General features: G+C 41.7%; 1 protein-coding gene across 11 annotated transcripts in view; it reads left to right on the top strand.

The window, feature by feature from the left end:
- Positions 1–5,588: 5,588 nt before the first annotated feature.
- LOC102303476 (nuclear factor 1 X-type) overlaps positions 5,589–13,791 on the top strand; it is a 112,053-nt gene continuing 103,850 nt past the window's right edge. The window contains exons 1-2 of one of the 11 annotated variants that reach the window (XM_005936411.3): positions 5,589–6,763; positions 13,530–13,613. In XM_005936411.3, coding sequence (XP_005936473.1) covers positions 6,761–6,763; positions 13,530–13,613 — 87 coding nt within the window. In that variant the 5' untranslated portion in view covers positions 5,589–6,760. The remainder of the gene's footprint in view (positions 6,764–13,529; positions 13,614–13,791) is intronic. The other 10 variants (XM_005936407.3, XM_005936414.3, XM_005936413.3 and 7 more) reach the window with 10 other exon arrangements.

The following is a 13,791-nucleotide window of genomic DNA, read 5'->3' as shown; positions in this document are numbered from 1 at the left end:
AATGTAAAATAACAAGAAATAAACGTTTAAATGAATCTTCATTTCCAGATCATTTCAGAATCACCTGATGTCAGTTTAGAGGTTTAGATCATGGTGAGCGCTTTATTGCTGTCCCCCAGTGGGGAAAAAAATCTCCAGATTGAAGCTGCTGCCTCGAAATCTGTAGGTTAAAAAGTCTCCATGACTCTGTAGTGGGAATGTGCTCAGCTGGCAGCAGCAATGTGAACATACTCCACCCTCCATCCCATTCTCCCGTGCCAGGGCCGGGCATTCCTCACCCCTCCAATGGCCAGTTACTACCCGCTCTTTTTCTCTGCGTTGCACACAAGCGCACACAGACTTATTCTCTTTTGGCCCCTGTGCAACTACTTGAAGCTAACTATTTCCTCCTTTCCTTCTTTCCTTGCCACATACATTTCTCCATTTCCTCCTTCCATCCACGCTTGGTTCTATTTCTATTTCCGCTCTCTTCCGTGTTTTCCCCTTCAACAACACTCCATCTCCTCAGCGCTTTCCTTCAGCTGCTCGCTGATTTGAGTTTATTTGCATGGCAGAGCGTAAAAGATGCAGACAGTGTGAGCAGGGCCAGCAGAGCCCTCCCGTGTCCATCCAGGCCGGGGCTGAGATTTGTAATGCTAGACAACACTCTGCAATGCAGGGATAAAACCTCGGCCACCGCACACAAAAAGAGCCTTGTCTTTTTTCTTTTTTTTTTCGCCCCCCTTTCCTTTCCACCGCTTACTGCACTTTTGGAGATGCAGATTTCTGCGAGGCTTTTCTTTCAGCAGGGACAGGAATAAAGACTGCAGAGAGGGAAAAATGATAGTTCCAGTTTGAGTTTGATGTATGGCCTTGATGCAGGGTATATTTTTGTTTAGCTTTCACTGCAGCGCGCGGCGGTGAGATCAGGCTGGGAGTAGATGTCAGTAGTGCTGCAGTCAAGAGTCAGAGTGACGTGGTTTAAAAAGAAGAAAGGCAGCACGACTCGGGCCTTCGGTTTGTATTTGCCATTTCTGTTGTAGATGTGCAGTCCACTCCTTCTGGCACTATTATAGATCCCAGATTTGGTTTCTTATATCTTCTTTTTTTTCAGTGTTGCTATATATACTTTGTTTGATTGTTTCTTTATAGCGGTCATGTGTGGCTTTGCAAACATAGCTGCGTGTGATCTTTACTAGTAGAATTATACATGCAGTAGCTGCTGAAGCTATTGGACTGAGCTCACAGTTTTGTTTGCATTGTTTTCTCCATTTTCTTTTTCCTTTATTTATAGTGGTTATAGATTTGGTGAATGCCTTTCTGCCACACTTGTTCAGATTAGATAAATCAGCTTCTGTGTTTTTTGGGCCATTACGTTTGACAAATGTGAGTTATTTGAGCTTTTAGTTTGGGGGCCAGAAAGAGAACCACATAAACAGACACAGATTCGCTGGGTTGTTTTCTGAATTGCTTAAAAAGAGATGATTCTTTCTAAATGCTTAAAGGATATTTCAGGTTTTTCCCTAGCACGCCCCCTCTCCCCTTCATTATACACCTCAGTATTTAGTAATTTCTTCAATAAAGTGTGTACCTGTTGATTGAAGTTTGGCAGTGCGCTCTGTTTGGCAAACTCCAGTTCTGCCTTGTATTTCGTGCCTCTAATCTTGCAAACATGTAATGACACCAAGTCCATCACTGATGAGTGAATATTTACAATATCTCAGTGCCATCCACTGAGCAGCTCCGTGTCTCATTCAGCATTAGTGTTCTTCTGATAATTAGTTTTGTCCGTGTCAATCATGGTTTGCAGTTATATTCCAGCTTGGAATGTGAAACTTGTCATTTGGAGTAAAAAGAAGAAGAAAAAAATTCCCCTGATTCGTTTTGGGGTTTACAGACAAGCATTTTGGACTTAGAAAAACTCCTTCTATGTTGTCTAAACTTTGCTTGCCTGATCCCACAATGTGCCCTTCTTTTCTCGCAGTGAGGTTTAGAGAACTTATTGCCCACATAATGCTGGGTCTTAAAACAGCGTGCTATCAGAGCCATTGTGGTCTGCAGTAATGGCTGGTTTAGGGGGTTGTGGTGAGACTCACTGCTCAGGGCTTTCATTAGCTCAAATCTCAGCCTAATTGATGCTCATAAGTTGCCTCACATGATTAGGACTAGTGAAAGCCAACAAATGTCCTTCAACTTTTGAGGCATATCAACTAAATTTTTTTTTTTAATGTTCTATTCCAAGAAACATCAGAGGAAGGCATTAAGTCTTCTGAGACTTCTCCTCCTTCTTGTATTTTGTTTTAATGACAAATAATCTTCTCTTTATTAGCGCACTGCCTGTTTCCACTAAACGCAGCTTAATATTTAAATACCTGGAAAAACACAAACAGTTTTAAGGGCCTCACATTAAAATAAGACCAGCTGCCCAGCCCCCTCGCCTTTTTTTTTTTTTTTTATAAATCAGGACTGTAAGAAAAACATGGGAAATGTTGAAACCAGGTCAACTGCTAAACATATGGTGCCTCAGCATCAGGAGGAAGAAGTATCAATTATTATTTATGACACATTAATAAACAAATACATGCAGTTTTGCCTCTGTGTTATATTTATCAGCTTTAATTATTACATTTTAAACAATGTTTTTGCGTCGACCATCGGATTTTTTTGCGTTTTTATTTTTTATTTTATTTTTTTTTTGTGGATTTTATTTATTTGAGAAAACAATTTGAGATGTATAATTCCGTGTAATACTGTCGACGTTATTTACGTTATTAAAACCATTCCGTTTTATAATGCAGGTGTAATTCTGCCTTTGAAATTTCAAGCGGAAATGTACATCTAAAGAAACTTAAAGTTTCAGTTTCTCGTTTTTTCAGCGTCCTCAGAGATTCCGTGTTTTAAATACCTGTGGATTTTCCCCCATCTATGTTTTTTATTTATGCCATATTTTTACTTTAATTTTATAGTGTTTTGATTTTACGTTTTTTTTTTTCGGATTTTTAATCTCTTGTTTTATTTACGGTGTTTTTTCCCCTCAAATACCTGGTTGTTGATTAAAACACCTGTCTTGATGTCTTGTTAATATTTTTCCAACGATTTTCACTAAACAGCTTTAAAACAAAGCTACGTGATTTTTTATTATTATTATTATTATTATTATTATTATTATTATTGCTAGTACAAAAACACCTTTCGATTTTTATCATCTCATTTTTTCTTTTCTTTTTTTCCGGAAGCAGATTCGTTACCTGAAGCTTGTAGAAGTTTCTGTGGGCCTGCGGTAAGTTCCGGGCTACAGTGGGCTGTGCTGAGTACACAGTGCGCGCTCACTGTGCTGTTATTTGTACTTTAATTAAGAGTTAAGAAAAAAGAGGGGGGGAACCGTGTTGTGGGATTATTTGGGGTTTAGAGGCACAGTTTGGTGTTTTTCCAATTAACTGGTCACTCTCCAACCAGGCCGTTGGGCATGTGTGGGCTTCAGCATCTGTAAAAAAAAAAAAAAGAAGAAGAAGAAGAAGAAGGGGAGAGAGAGAGACCAGAATTAATATTAAAAGTAAATAAATAAAGTATTGGGAAAGTTCAAGGTACAAACTGTGAAACTTAACAAGACGCTTGAGGCAGAAAGCCTCTGTCATTCAATCAATTAATAAAAATGTTAATGTAACATTAGGAATTATTATTAATAATAATAGTATCATTGTTATACTCATTATCATCGTCATTATTGTTATTATTATTTGTGCAGGCTCCTACTCCTCTTTCATACTTTAAGTCATTCACCAACTTTAGTATTCAAGCCAATCATTCATCTGATTGTTGAACTTACCAGTAATCGCTTACCTCGACGTCTACCTGCAGTTTGTTTTATGCCTAAACAAATAAGATCCTATTAGTTATTTAAACAAAATTATCATTGAATTAAAAATGTCAGAAATATGTAAATAATAGAGAGAGTGAGGGTCAACATTTTGAAGGCCTAGTCCTTTTTTTCCCCCTCTTTTTCAAAATAATTCCATAAAAATAATTTTATGATAAACAAAAGGAAAATGTTTTTGTAATACAGGTCCTTGTATCAATTAAAGGAGGCGATAAATTGTTGACCTACTAAGTGTTAGGTTACGTGGTTTCTGCTCAGTCTCGTCATATTTTGGTCAGTCTTGGTTGTCTCCAGTGTTAAAACAAAATTAAAACTACAGAAAAACAAAAAAAAACGACACTTGTTCGTATCTCCCTGCTGTTGGGTAACTGGGCCACAGGGGCCTCCGTTTCTAAACAATAATAACAACAATAACAACCCCGCACATGTCATCCCGCCACAGACGCAAACCGAATAATCGAAATTATGCTGAAACAAAAACAAATTCATTTAGAGATGATTAATTGATGTGGCCAAATGTGTGGGGAGGTCAGCGTTTAATTATTTATAAACCCTCATGTTGGAGGAATGTCATTAGGCTGTTTCCTTCCCCCCCTCCTGATTTCCTTTTACTCTCCCTTTATCTCTCTCTCTCTCCCCCTCCCCCCCCCCCTCTCTCTCTCTCTCTAAAGGAGAGAGGCAGATAACTCCACACGCACAGCTGAAAATAAAAGCAGAAATAAGGCCAAATTCTGATTTATCCAGACGATGTGTATCAGATTCATCTGCAACAACGAAAATATTTAGTTTGTTGCTTTGATTTGAACCAGCCGTTTATAACTGTAGAGGAAAGCCCGAAGGTTGAGTATGAAACAAGACACGGCCAAGTTTTGAATGTGACTGGCGTGTGAACAGGTTGAGTGACCAAATCTGCACAAAATCTTCCAGATATTTTTGTTTTCTCCAGAGTTTATTTTTAAATCACTCTTATCTGCTTTTTTTAAAGTGACTTTTTCATTCTTAGATTATGTCCTTTAGGCCCCACGGTGTCCCCACAAATTCTCCTGGCCAATTTCATTTGAATCAAAATCTGTTCCAGGTGATGTATCCAAGTTTACATTAAAAGAAGAAGAAACTTTCTTAAATTGAAACTTGACATCAGAAAGCACGTGCACCAAGTGTCTTATGTGGCAGGTCTGCTGGATCTGGCCGTTGTCCTTAAAATCTCTGGAGCAATAAACAGTTTCTTAAAACACGTGGTTGCTTTTTGGTAAAGTGGAGAGAGTGTTTTTTTTTTTTGTTTGTTTGTTTTTTTAATCATGTTGGTGAGAATGTCTGCGATATCTCAGATGAATTTTATCCTGTTGCTTCACAGCGTCACATCCTGACAGTCACATGCAAAATACCCTTAGTGCTACAGATATTGATGGAAATCAAACAAAGTAAGTTTTGGGATTTAGGAAAGCTGTCCTGCTTGGCTGCTCAGTAACTGACAGCTGACTTTTCCCCCTTTTTTATATTATCAGATGCGTGGACACACAGAGCACAGCTTATATCTGTGGCCAGGTTGTCATTAAAATAACATATCATCCTTTAGTGGCCCGATCTTTGCTCTTGGGTTGTAAACATTAAAACAAAAAACACCACACACATAAAAACCGAGCAGTTCTGCTCTCGCTCGGCCGTCCCCACAGAGTCACTCTGCAAACTTCAGGCGGTAGGTAGGAGCCGGCGCAGCTCTCTAATCCCTGCAGCCCGTGATTTAGCCTCTGGTCCTCCTAATGCTCCTAAAGCCCCAGCTGCTCTCCTGGCCGCTCCGCTCTCTCCGCGACAGACTGCACACCGCTCGCTTTATTAATAATTCACCTAATAATTCACCAGTTCGACGCTGCCGCCTGAAGCACCGGCCCCCCAACCCAACCTTCACTGTAAACAACTGCCCCAATTCCCCGTCTATTATTTTGTGTATGTGCGTGTAAACAGGGCGCATGCTGCTGAGGTGAGCTATTTAATGGCTGATATTTTGGGAGGGAGGGAAGAGCAAGGCAATCTATCGCTGCCGGAGCGCACGGCGAGCTTCCATTTTTACGCACCGAGGCATCCAGAGCCCCGCCGAAGCCGCGACCGACGACGTATCGCTGTACAGGCATTCCTCTATCGGCGAGGCTGTAGCGATTTGAAGAGGCACGACGCAAGCTGCTCTTTCATCTCGTCAGCTTTGAGGAGGAGGCGGCGAGGGACCAGGGGTGTCCCCCCCGTTTGCGTGTAACTCCGTGCGTGTGCTTGCGTGTGTTTGTGTGCGTTCGGATCAAGAGAGAGGAGAGAGAGAGAGAGATACGAGGGTAAAACAGATCGGACGCGCGGCATAGGAGACAGCTGCTTTTGGACACGTTTTGGACACAGAAGCTGATCGACCGCAAAGGCTGCACACGGAAAAATAATAGAAACAAAACTTACTCTGCGTCACTTCTCCCGTCCATTATTATTTTGGGTTATTTTTTTGATTTTTTTTTAAACCCGTATTATAAGTATTAATTCGGGGAGGTTTTTTTTTAGCATCTCCCAGTCTGCTGGAGTTTTGCCGCCGAAGGACGCACCTCGGGACTTAGACGCAGACGTCTCCCTCACTTCTTTCTGCGGGACATGGGCGCATCTGACGCCAAACAGCGGTAGACGGAAGGCTCGGAGCTGGTGTCTTCGTTTCCTTCTATCGCTTTCAGAGTGGACCGACTTTTGAAAGAGCGTGTTTTTTTCTCTATCTGGGCCTAAAGCCGACGTGTTTAAAGGTCCTTTTTTGCTTCCGGCAACAGCGAAGAGACCAAGTCTTCCTCCCTCATCTCTCACTCCCTCTCTCACTTTTTTGGAAGCTGAACTTTTAAAGGAAAATGGGGCATTGAGAGGGTTGGCAGATCTCCCCACGCTATAATGGTACGTGCTGTGTAACTCAATAGTTCCTTTCTGTTGGCTCTATAGGGTAAAGTCTATAGGGCTGGAAATAAACAAAACATGCTTGCACTTATTTCAGGGCTCTAATTTCTTTGTAAAGAACTTTTGTTGCGGATGGATTTGGTGCTAGAGTTCTGGGCCACAACACACCTGTGTGCGTCCCTGTGCACGTGCGTGTATGCGCGCGTGCAGATGTAAAAGTAACCCAACTCGTTTGTCTGCCAAATGTAATTACAAAGCGTCTAAATGAGCCGCGATTGAATAAACATTCAGTACTGAGCGCTGAGTGTTAAATATTATTCTCACACACTGCCTTGTTTTTCCTACAGCTCCGTGCATTTTATGACCAAAGTGATTTTCATTTATTTGTTAACAATAAGCTACTTTTTTGTTGCAGTTCTTTTTCGTGAAATTTCTCCCACAGTGCTCTCAAATATCTGCAGCTGTAATAATTATGTGCATGGCATGTGTTCAAAATTAATTTTCTCCACATTTAAATCAGTGCAGTTCTCCTTTCTGGCGCGTTAACGTGCATCGAGTGGCCCTGTAGACAGAGTCTGATCTTTGCTGCTAAAGTCACACAAAATAAAAGCAAAGGTAAATCTTAAAGACTCGCACAGTGATCGTGTGTGGACGATTATTACTGCTGTACTGGTTATTATTATGCCCTAAGAATCGCAATAAATTAACGTGGCGCACGACTCTCGCGCGTTACTCCACCTTGCACTCGCCGACTCGAGTCTTTTCTATCAGAAGGCGGCTGCTCTTTTTTATCAATGGGCACTTCATTTGCGTAGCTGATGACACTTTATAGCGACTACAAGGGGGTGGGGGGGTGAGGTGACACACAGACCATCTTTGTGCCCTCAGAACAAGCGCTGAGAGTCCTCAGAAAGAGCAAGTAGCATAAATTAGAGCACCTCCGAAGCATTTAATATTGATCTGAAAATCGGATGATGACGATGAGCTCATTATCTCTCTAAATCCAGCAGCATTTGGAGATAAATATCAGATTTTATCATCAATATCTTCTCTAAAACTGCTACAGCAATATTGAAAATGCAAGGCTGTGACCATCAGCTTTACGTGATCTCTATTAACTCAAAGCTTTACGTTTTAAAATGTCCTAATAAAAATGCAGCATTATCATTGCTAAATCAACTTAAGAGATTGAAGCAGAAGATTCCATTATTTTTGGTATTTTGTTTAAGCTATTTTTACTCATAGATTTCTGATTAAATTTGCTAAACCTGTGAAGTATTTTAAGGTGATAGTGATGGTTGTTTACTGCAACATAGAAATAACAGACTGCACTGTGAAATACTTTGTAGATCATCCGATATGTTTCAGTATCTCACTATTACAATCCTGCAATATAACTCTTACCTCTTACTCTTGCTCACACGTCTTCACCTCAAATATCGATGCTGTTACACACAAATACTCATCTACCTTCCTGAAAGTTTGAGACCTGTTTTAGAACAGTCAATCCTTAGAAATAAAACAGTGAGAGTTTATTTAGACTGAAACCGTATCTGATTATAATGTTTCTGGGAATGCACACGGAATCTCACAAATGATAAGCACCAAAGATACAGGAGGGGAAAAAATGTATAAGCTTGGCACTCGGATAATTACAGATCTGTCTCTTTATCATACTGAGTGAGTATACATAACAAAAACACTTTAAAAATAATACACACATATATATATCTATCTATATATTTATATATAGATAGATATATAGATTCGCGGTCACTGACATGAGCAAATATTGCCTGTATATGCAGCATTACTTTAAAGAGCATTAGCAGAAGTGTTCATTCACTTTTTGCACATTTATCATCGGCCGCCAACTTTGCACGAGCACCCTGATTGCTCTCTACATGAAGGGCTCATAGCCCACACGTTGTCACGTGTTTTTTTATGGGTTATAAATGTCAGCCTTACGTGACATCGAGGGGGTCACCTACCAAAAACTTTTTCTTGCCCCAGCTGCCCTGACTCACAGTCATACCTGCTAAACAACAACACAGACAGGCCCCAAGATGCTCAAGATGTCAAATTCTAGGCCGCATGTGTCTTCTGATGTCAGCTTTCCAATTATCTGTCTATATATCTTAAGGTAAGCCAAACATTAGACAATTGTTCGTAATTGGCAGTGATAATACGATGCTCATTTTGTTTTGATTCTCGGCCTATAATTTCACAGTTGGTTGCGCTGCGGTTGTTGCAGAGAAAACGTGCCAACCACAGAAGCTGTCAGTCAAATAAAAGTCAAGAAACTTATTGGTGCCAAGTTGGGAGGTGGGCGTAAACCTTTTACCAGATTATTAAATACATTTTCAAAGTACCATTTCAGTTAAGATGGAAGTGGGTGAGACATTTGAAATGAGCTCAACGCGCTGCCTCCTTGAGTCACAGTGTGTGTGTGTGTGTGTGTGTGTGTGTGTGTGTGTGTGTGTGTGTGTGTGTGTGTGTGTGTGTGTGTGTGTGTGTGGTATATGTGTGTGTGTAACTCCATGCTTCCCGGTCTTTGTGGTAAACTCTACTGTATTAGAACCATAACCACAAGAAAATCTCCCCACGGATCAGTCCTTGTGTGACACAATGGGTTGATTGTCCCAGCCCAAACCTCATTGTTAAATGCATTAACCAGAGCAGCTAGACCTTAGTTGAATGTGGTTTGGACCTTCAAATAAGAGAATGAATAAGGACCCATGTACAAAGAAGGGTGCCAGTGGCATTGGGTTACTTAATGTGCCAAGGGGGCGTTTGGTGCAAGCAAGTGTGTCAGTGAAATGTTGCTGGTTCAGTTCAGTGTTACAACTGGCATGGTATTATCATAAGGCCACAGCCATAGCCTATCCTGTCTAGCAAGATTAGTAGTTGACAGGCAAGTTGCCAGGCCAAGTGCATCTTGGGGTGTGTCACAATGAGCGCTCTGTTCAGACCTGTTTAACCGAACAGTTTTGGTCAACAAAGACGTTTTTTTAATAAAGCAATGCTGGCGTAGTTTCACTATCTATCTGGCATTCAGGTGATTCACCTCACCTCACCTTTAAATTAAACCGCAAACCAGCTTGTATGAATTTCTCACACAAGTCAAATATCTTTTTACTCGAGGCATCTATTTTTTTAATACACCAGCAGTCAGGCCTCTTGAACAGACTCGCTTTTCACACGATGTGCCTCCCGCCTTATCCAGGATCCCAACATTTAGTATTATTGTGTAAAACACAACTGCACAATTAAGCCAAATGCAATCTTCAGCTCTGCGTCTTGGCTGTACTTCTGACCCAAGCAAACCTTCAGGACTCACGAGTGGAGTGAAATAATTAGCCCCACTCTACTCAGCCATCCATCCATCATTTTTTTAATGTAGCCCCTCGGTTTCTCATCTTCTTTCTTAGCCTCCCTGTTTTCTCGTCACCCCCCCTGAGAAGGCTGTGTGAAAAATCGTATTTTTCCAACGTTTCTCCCCGAGGTAGCTTTGGCAGGGACTCACACGGCGGCCATTTCTGCCTTTCATACACTCCTCACACACCATGGAACAGATCGCCGGTGCGGCCTGGCATCTTTGAAGTGGTTGCCATCTCACGCAGGTTGGCTGGACTGTTTTCCTCTCCCCATCCCCCTATTTTCATCCTGTGCCTTAAACTTGGCAGTGTTGCTTTTCAGGCACCAAATAACGATGATAAAAACATGGTTGAGACACAATGGTGGTTATAATAGCAACCATGTTTTTTTAAAAGAAAGAAAAAGAGAAAAAAGAAAAAAGCGGGATCAACAGTGCTGGTAGTGGTTGTGGTTCATGATTGTGGGGCGGCCAGGATAAAGGTTTTGTGGAAACAAGGAGAGGGCTGCACCAGGTGTGTGACAAGTGTAAGTTTTTATGTGTAGGTGGTGAATTAGTGTGCAAGTGTGTGTTTTTGTGTGTAACTGCTAATGTGATATGCAGAGAGACAGAAAGCGAGGAAAGGTGGGGCGATGTGTGTGTGTGGTTGGATGGGGGGGGGATCATTGATATGATGCCATTCATTTGCTTTAAAATGGAGCCACCTGAGAACAAATTCCACCATCAGGGCCTTTCATACACAAAGCTCTGTAGAGGTGTGTTTGTAAGTACATGTGTGAGTGTACGTGCAGTGCGAGAGCAGGTTTCGGAGATCTCACCTCCAAAGAATTTGGCCATATGGTCGTCAACACTAAATCCAAAGAGAGAGCGAGTGAGCCAAGGAAAGAGAAGTGTCTTCTTTTGTCAGTGAAGGCAGAAAGAAAGGCAGCTTAAAACACACCATATACAGATACCTTAGATCAGATGGCTCAGACAAATAAATAAATAAAAATCCTCCACTGCATCCCTTACTCCACATATTTGTGAAGTAGGAAAATCTGTCTCAATTAACACATTTGCATTGGGCGATGATGGACTCCAAATAGGTCACTGACTCAATCTCCCGCCTCCGAATCTTCCCTCTAAAATGTTAATTAAGCAGGGCTTTGAGATTTTTTCGCTCAGGGCTGGCCATATGGGCCGGGCATATGTTCTATATATATAGTACAATATATAATTCATACACTGCTGCAGGAGAGAGTGTTTGGGGGCCCTGGAGTTTTTTTTAGGGGTTTACTACAAAGGGAATCAGTATGTTCTGGCCTCCCCAGTGCCAGGTACAGAGCTTAGCCTATTCATTAGCTTCATGTTATTCATTGTTGCACAATAGGATTGAGGTTCATCAACACCTGTTTTTCTGGCGAACAGCATAAAGTGGGTGTTTAAATTCCTCTTTGTTGGATGGTTAATATGAAATGAGAGCAAATTATCTACTGTTGGAGTTCAATTGTTGTTGGGGTTTTTGGTTGTTTGTTTTATGTGTGTTATGTTGCTCTTCCTGAAGTCAGGTTAAATGATAGCTAATGCTGAGATTCTGGGGGTACGAAAACCTACATATGTACAAAAGGTTTTCTCAAATAGTCAGCGCTCCCAGTTGTCCCACTGCCATCCAGCCAGACACCCATTCACCAGCAGCACTGGGCAGCAGCAGCCAATAAAAACAGCTCTTTCCCACCCGCAGCTTTTTGGGTTCGACTCAACCAATCAGGGTAGGCTTGCTGGTGCACCTGACGCTGTTTCTGGCCAGGGACAGCCAATCACAGAGGCTCCAGCACACCTGATGCATTGTGGTCTGCTTGCTGGTAGTCAGCAGGCTCGCACTGCTGTGGACCCCACCACAGGTGTCGTGGATCCAGGCCATTATTCTGCCTGCCAGCCAATCAGAGGCGTCATTTCATTATCAGACACATGTGGCCTGGCAGAATCTGAGTGCTTGCATTTTGTCGTGTGTGTGTGTGTGTGTGTGTGTGTGTGGATCTGCATGTCTATTAGCATGGATGTGTATTTGTGGATGTGAGGGACTCTATTACCCCATTCCCATAATGCCTTGCTCTCTTATCAGCAGGCCTCTCCGACTCTGAATCCCAGCTTCATCATCATTTTGAAACTCGTGTTGCCCCCTCAAGGAGTCGAGAGCCTCAGCAATAAAAAAGGGCTAAAAATAGGAAAAAGAAAACAATGTTTATGGACTAATAAAGATGATTAAGAATCGCACAATTGCAGAAAAATGGAAGGTTTGCGAGTGCAGATTATCTGTAATAAAAAGCTGAGGGGAGAGATTGGGGAGAGAGGGAGAAAGAGAGTTAGCCATACAGACCTCTCATTGCGAAGGATATGAATAGCCTTTGTTTTCACCACAACTCAGGGCTGTGTGGTCTGCCAACGTCTGGCTCTTATTATGGGGTTTGTGTCTGTGTGTCTGCGTAAGTGGCATGCACGTGTATATCGGTGTGTGTGTGTGCGCTGGTACGTGTTGCAGTGTGTTTGCGCGTGAGGCAGAGTGAACATGGGTGTGGAAAAAATGTATATGCATATGGGCGATTATATTTTCAAGAGGGTTAGACTATATGCGTGTGCATTTCGGCATTTCCACACACATGCAGTGTTTTCTCTCTGCTCCCGTTCGCTGAATAAATGTGGCATGGGGTCTTGGGCTGGCACAAGCGCGTGTGCATGCTTTTTTATCCGTTAAAGTTGTGAAATGAAATAGGATTTCACAGAACGGCACAGCGGCTGTGGGATTTGGGCTCCCTTCGGCTAAGTAGAGTGGGATAGGTTGATCCAATCAACTGCAGAACTGCAAGGAGAGCCTATTTCACAGCTCCGGGCCCTGCCAGAACCCTGCCTGCCTGCCTGCCTGCTTGACTTAGAATACAAATGAAGCTCCCTGAATGCACACCTACACACATATGCATGCATACACCCTTGTACTTACAGACAATCTGACTGGGGATTTATAGTGCAAGTGTTGTGGAGCTTCTGTGGAGAAATGAAACCAGTTGGGGTTAAAAGACTGTTTCACACGGAGCGGGTACATTTTAGGGTTACGTCTCACAAAGAGGAGGGAAGAAAAATCACAATTTTGTTTTGCCACAATCTAAATTACACTGGTTTAAACAAATTAACAGAGTGTTGTGAGATTGCTTTAAACGTTGCAATACTTCTTAAATGTACTATATGTTATTAAAGAGCAACGAAATCCAATTATAATATTTTATTTAATAAATATTAAAATGATATAAAATATATGCTGGGCTAAAATCTGTGCTGTATTTGTTCCACATTTCGCAGCATGACTTTTCAGCTACATGGAAACAATTTTAACTGAATAACTATTTCTCTGTTTTTCAGGCTACTGACACCTACCTGGTGAACGACGATCCCACTAGAGGCCCAGGGATGCCTGAATGTTTCCTCGTGTCTGATACATATAGGGTATACACATCCCCAAAATACATACACACTGCAAGCTCTCTGTATCTGTCCTTTTAATTGCACTGATGTCCCAAGATATATTTCCTGGACACAAAAAAAACAAAAAAGGAACCCAGTCCCTCTCTGTTTTTCTTTTGTAGGGGGGAGGATTTTTTTAAAGTACAAAAGCCTCATTAGT

The sequence above is a fragment of the Haplochromis burtoni genome, unplaced genomic scaffold, assembly GCF_018398535.1.
Source record: "Haplochromis burtoni strain Fernald_Lab_line unplaced genomic scaffold, NCSU_Asbu1 Contig_212, whole genome shotgun sequence".
In the NCBI taxonomy this organism is placed as follows: Eukaryota; Metazoa; Chordata; class Actinopteri; order Cichliformes; family Cichlidae; genus Haplochromis; species Haplochromis burtoni.
This window is presented reverse-complemented; position numbering and strand designations above follow the sequence as displayed.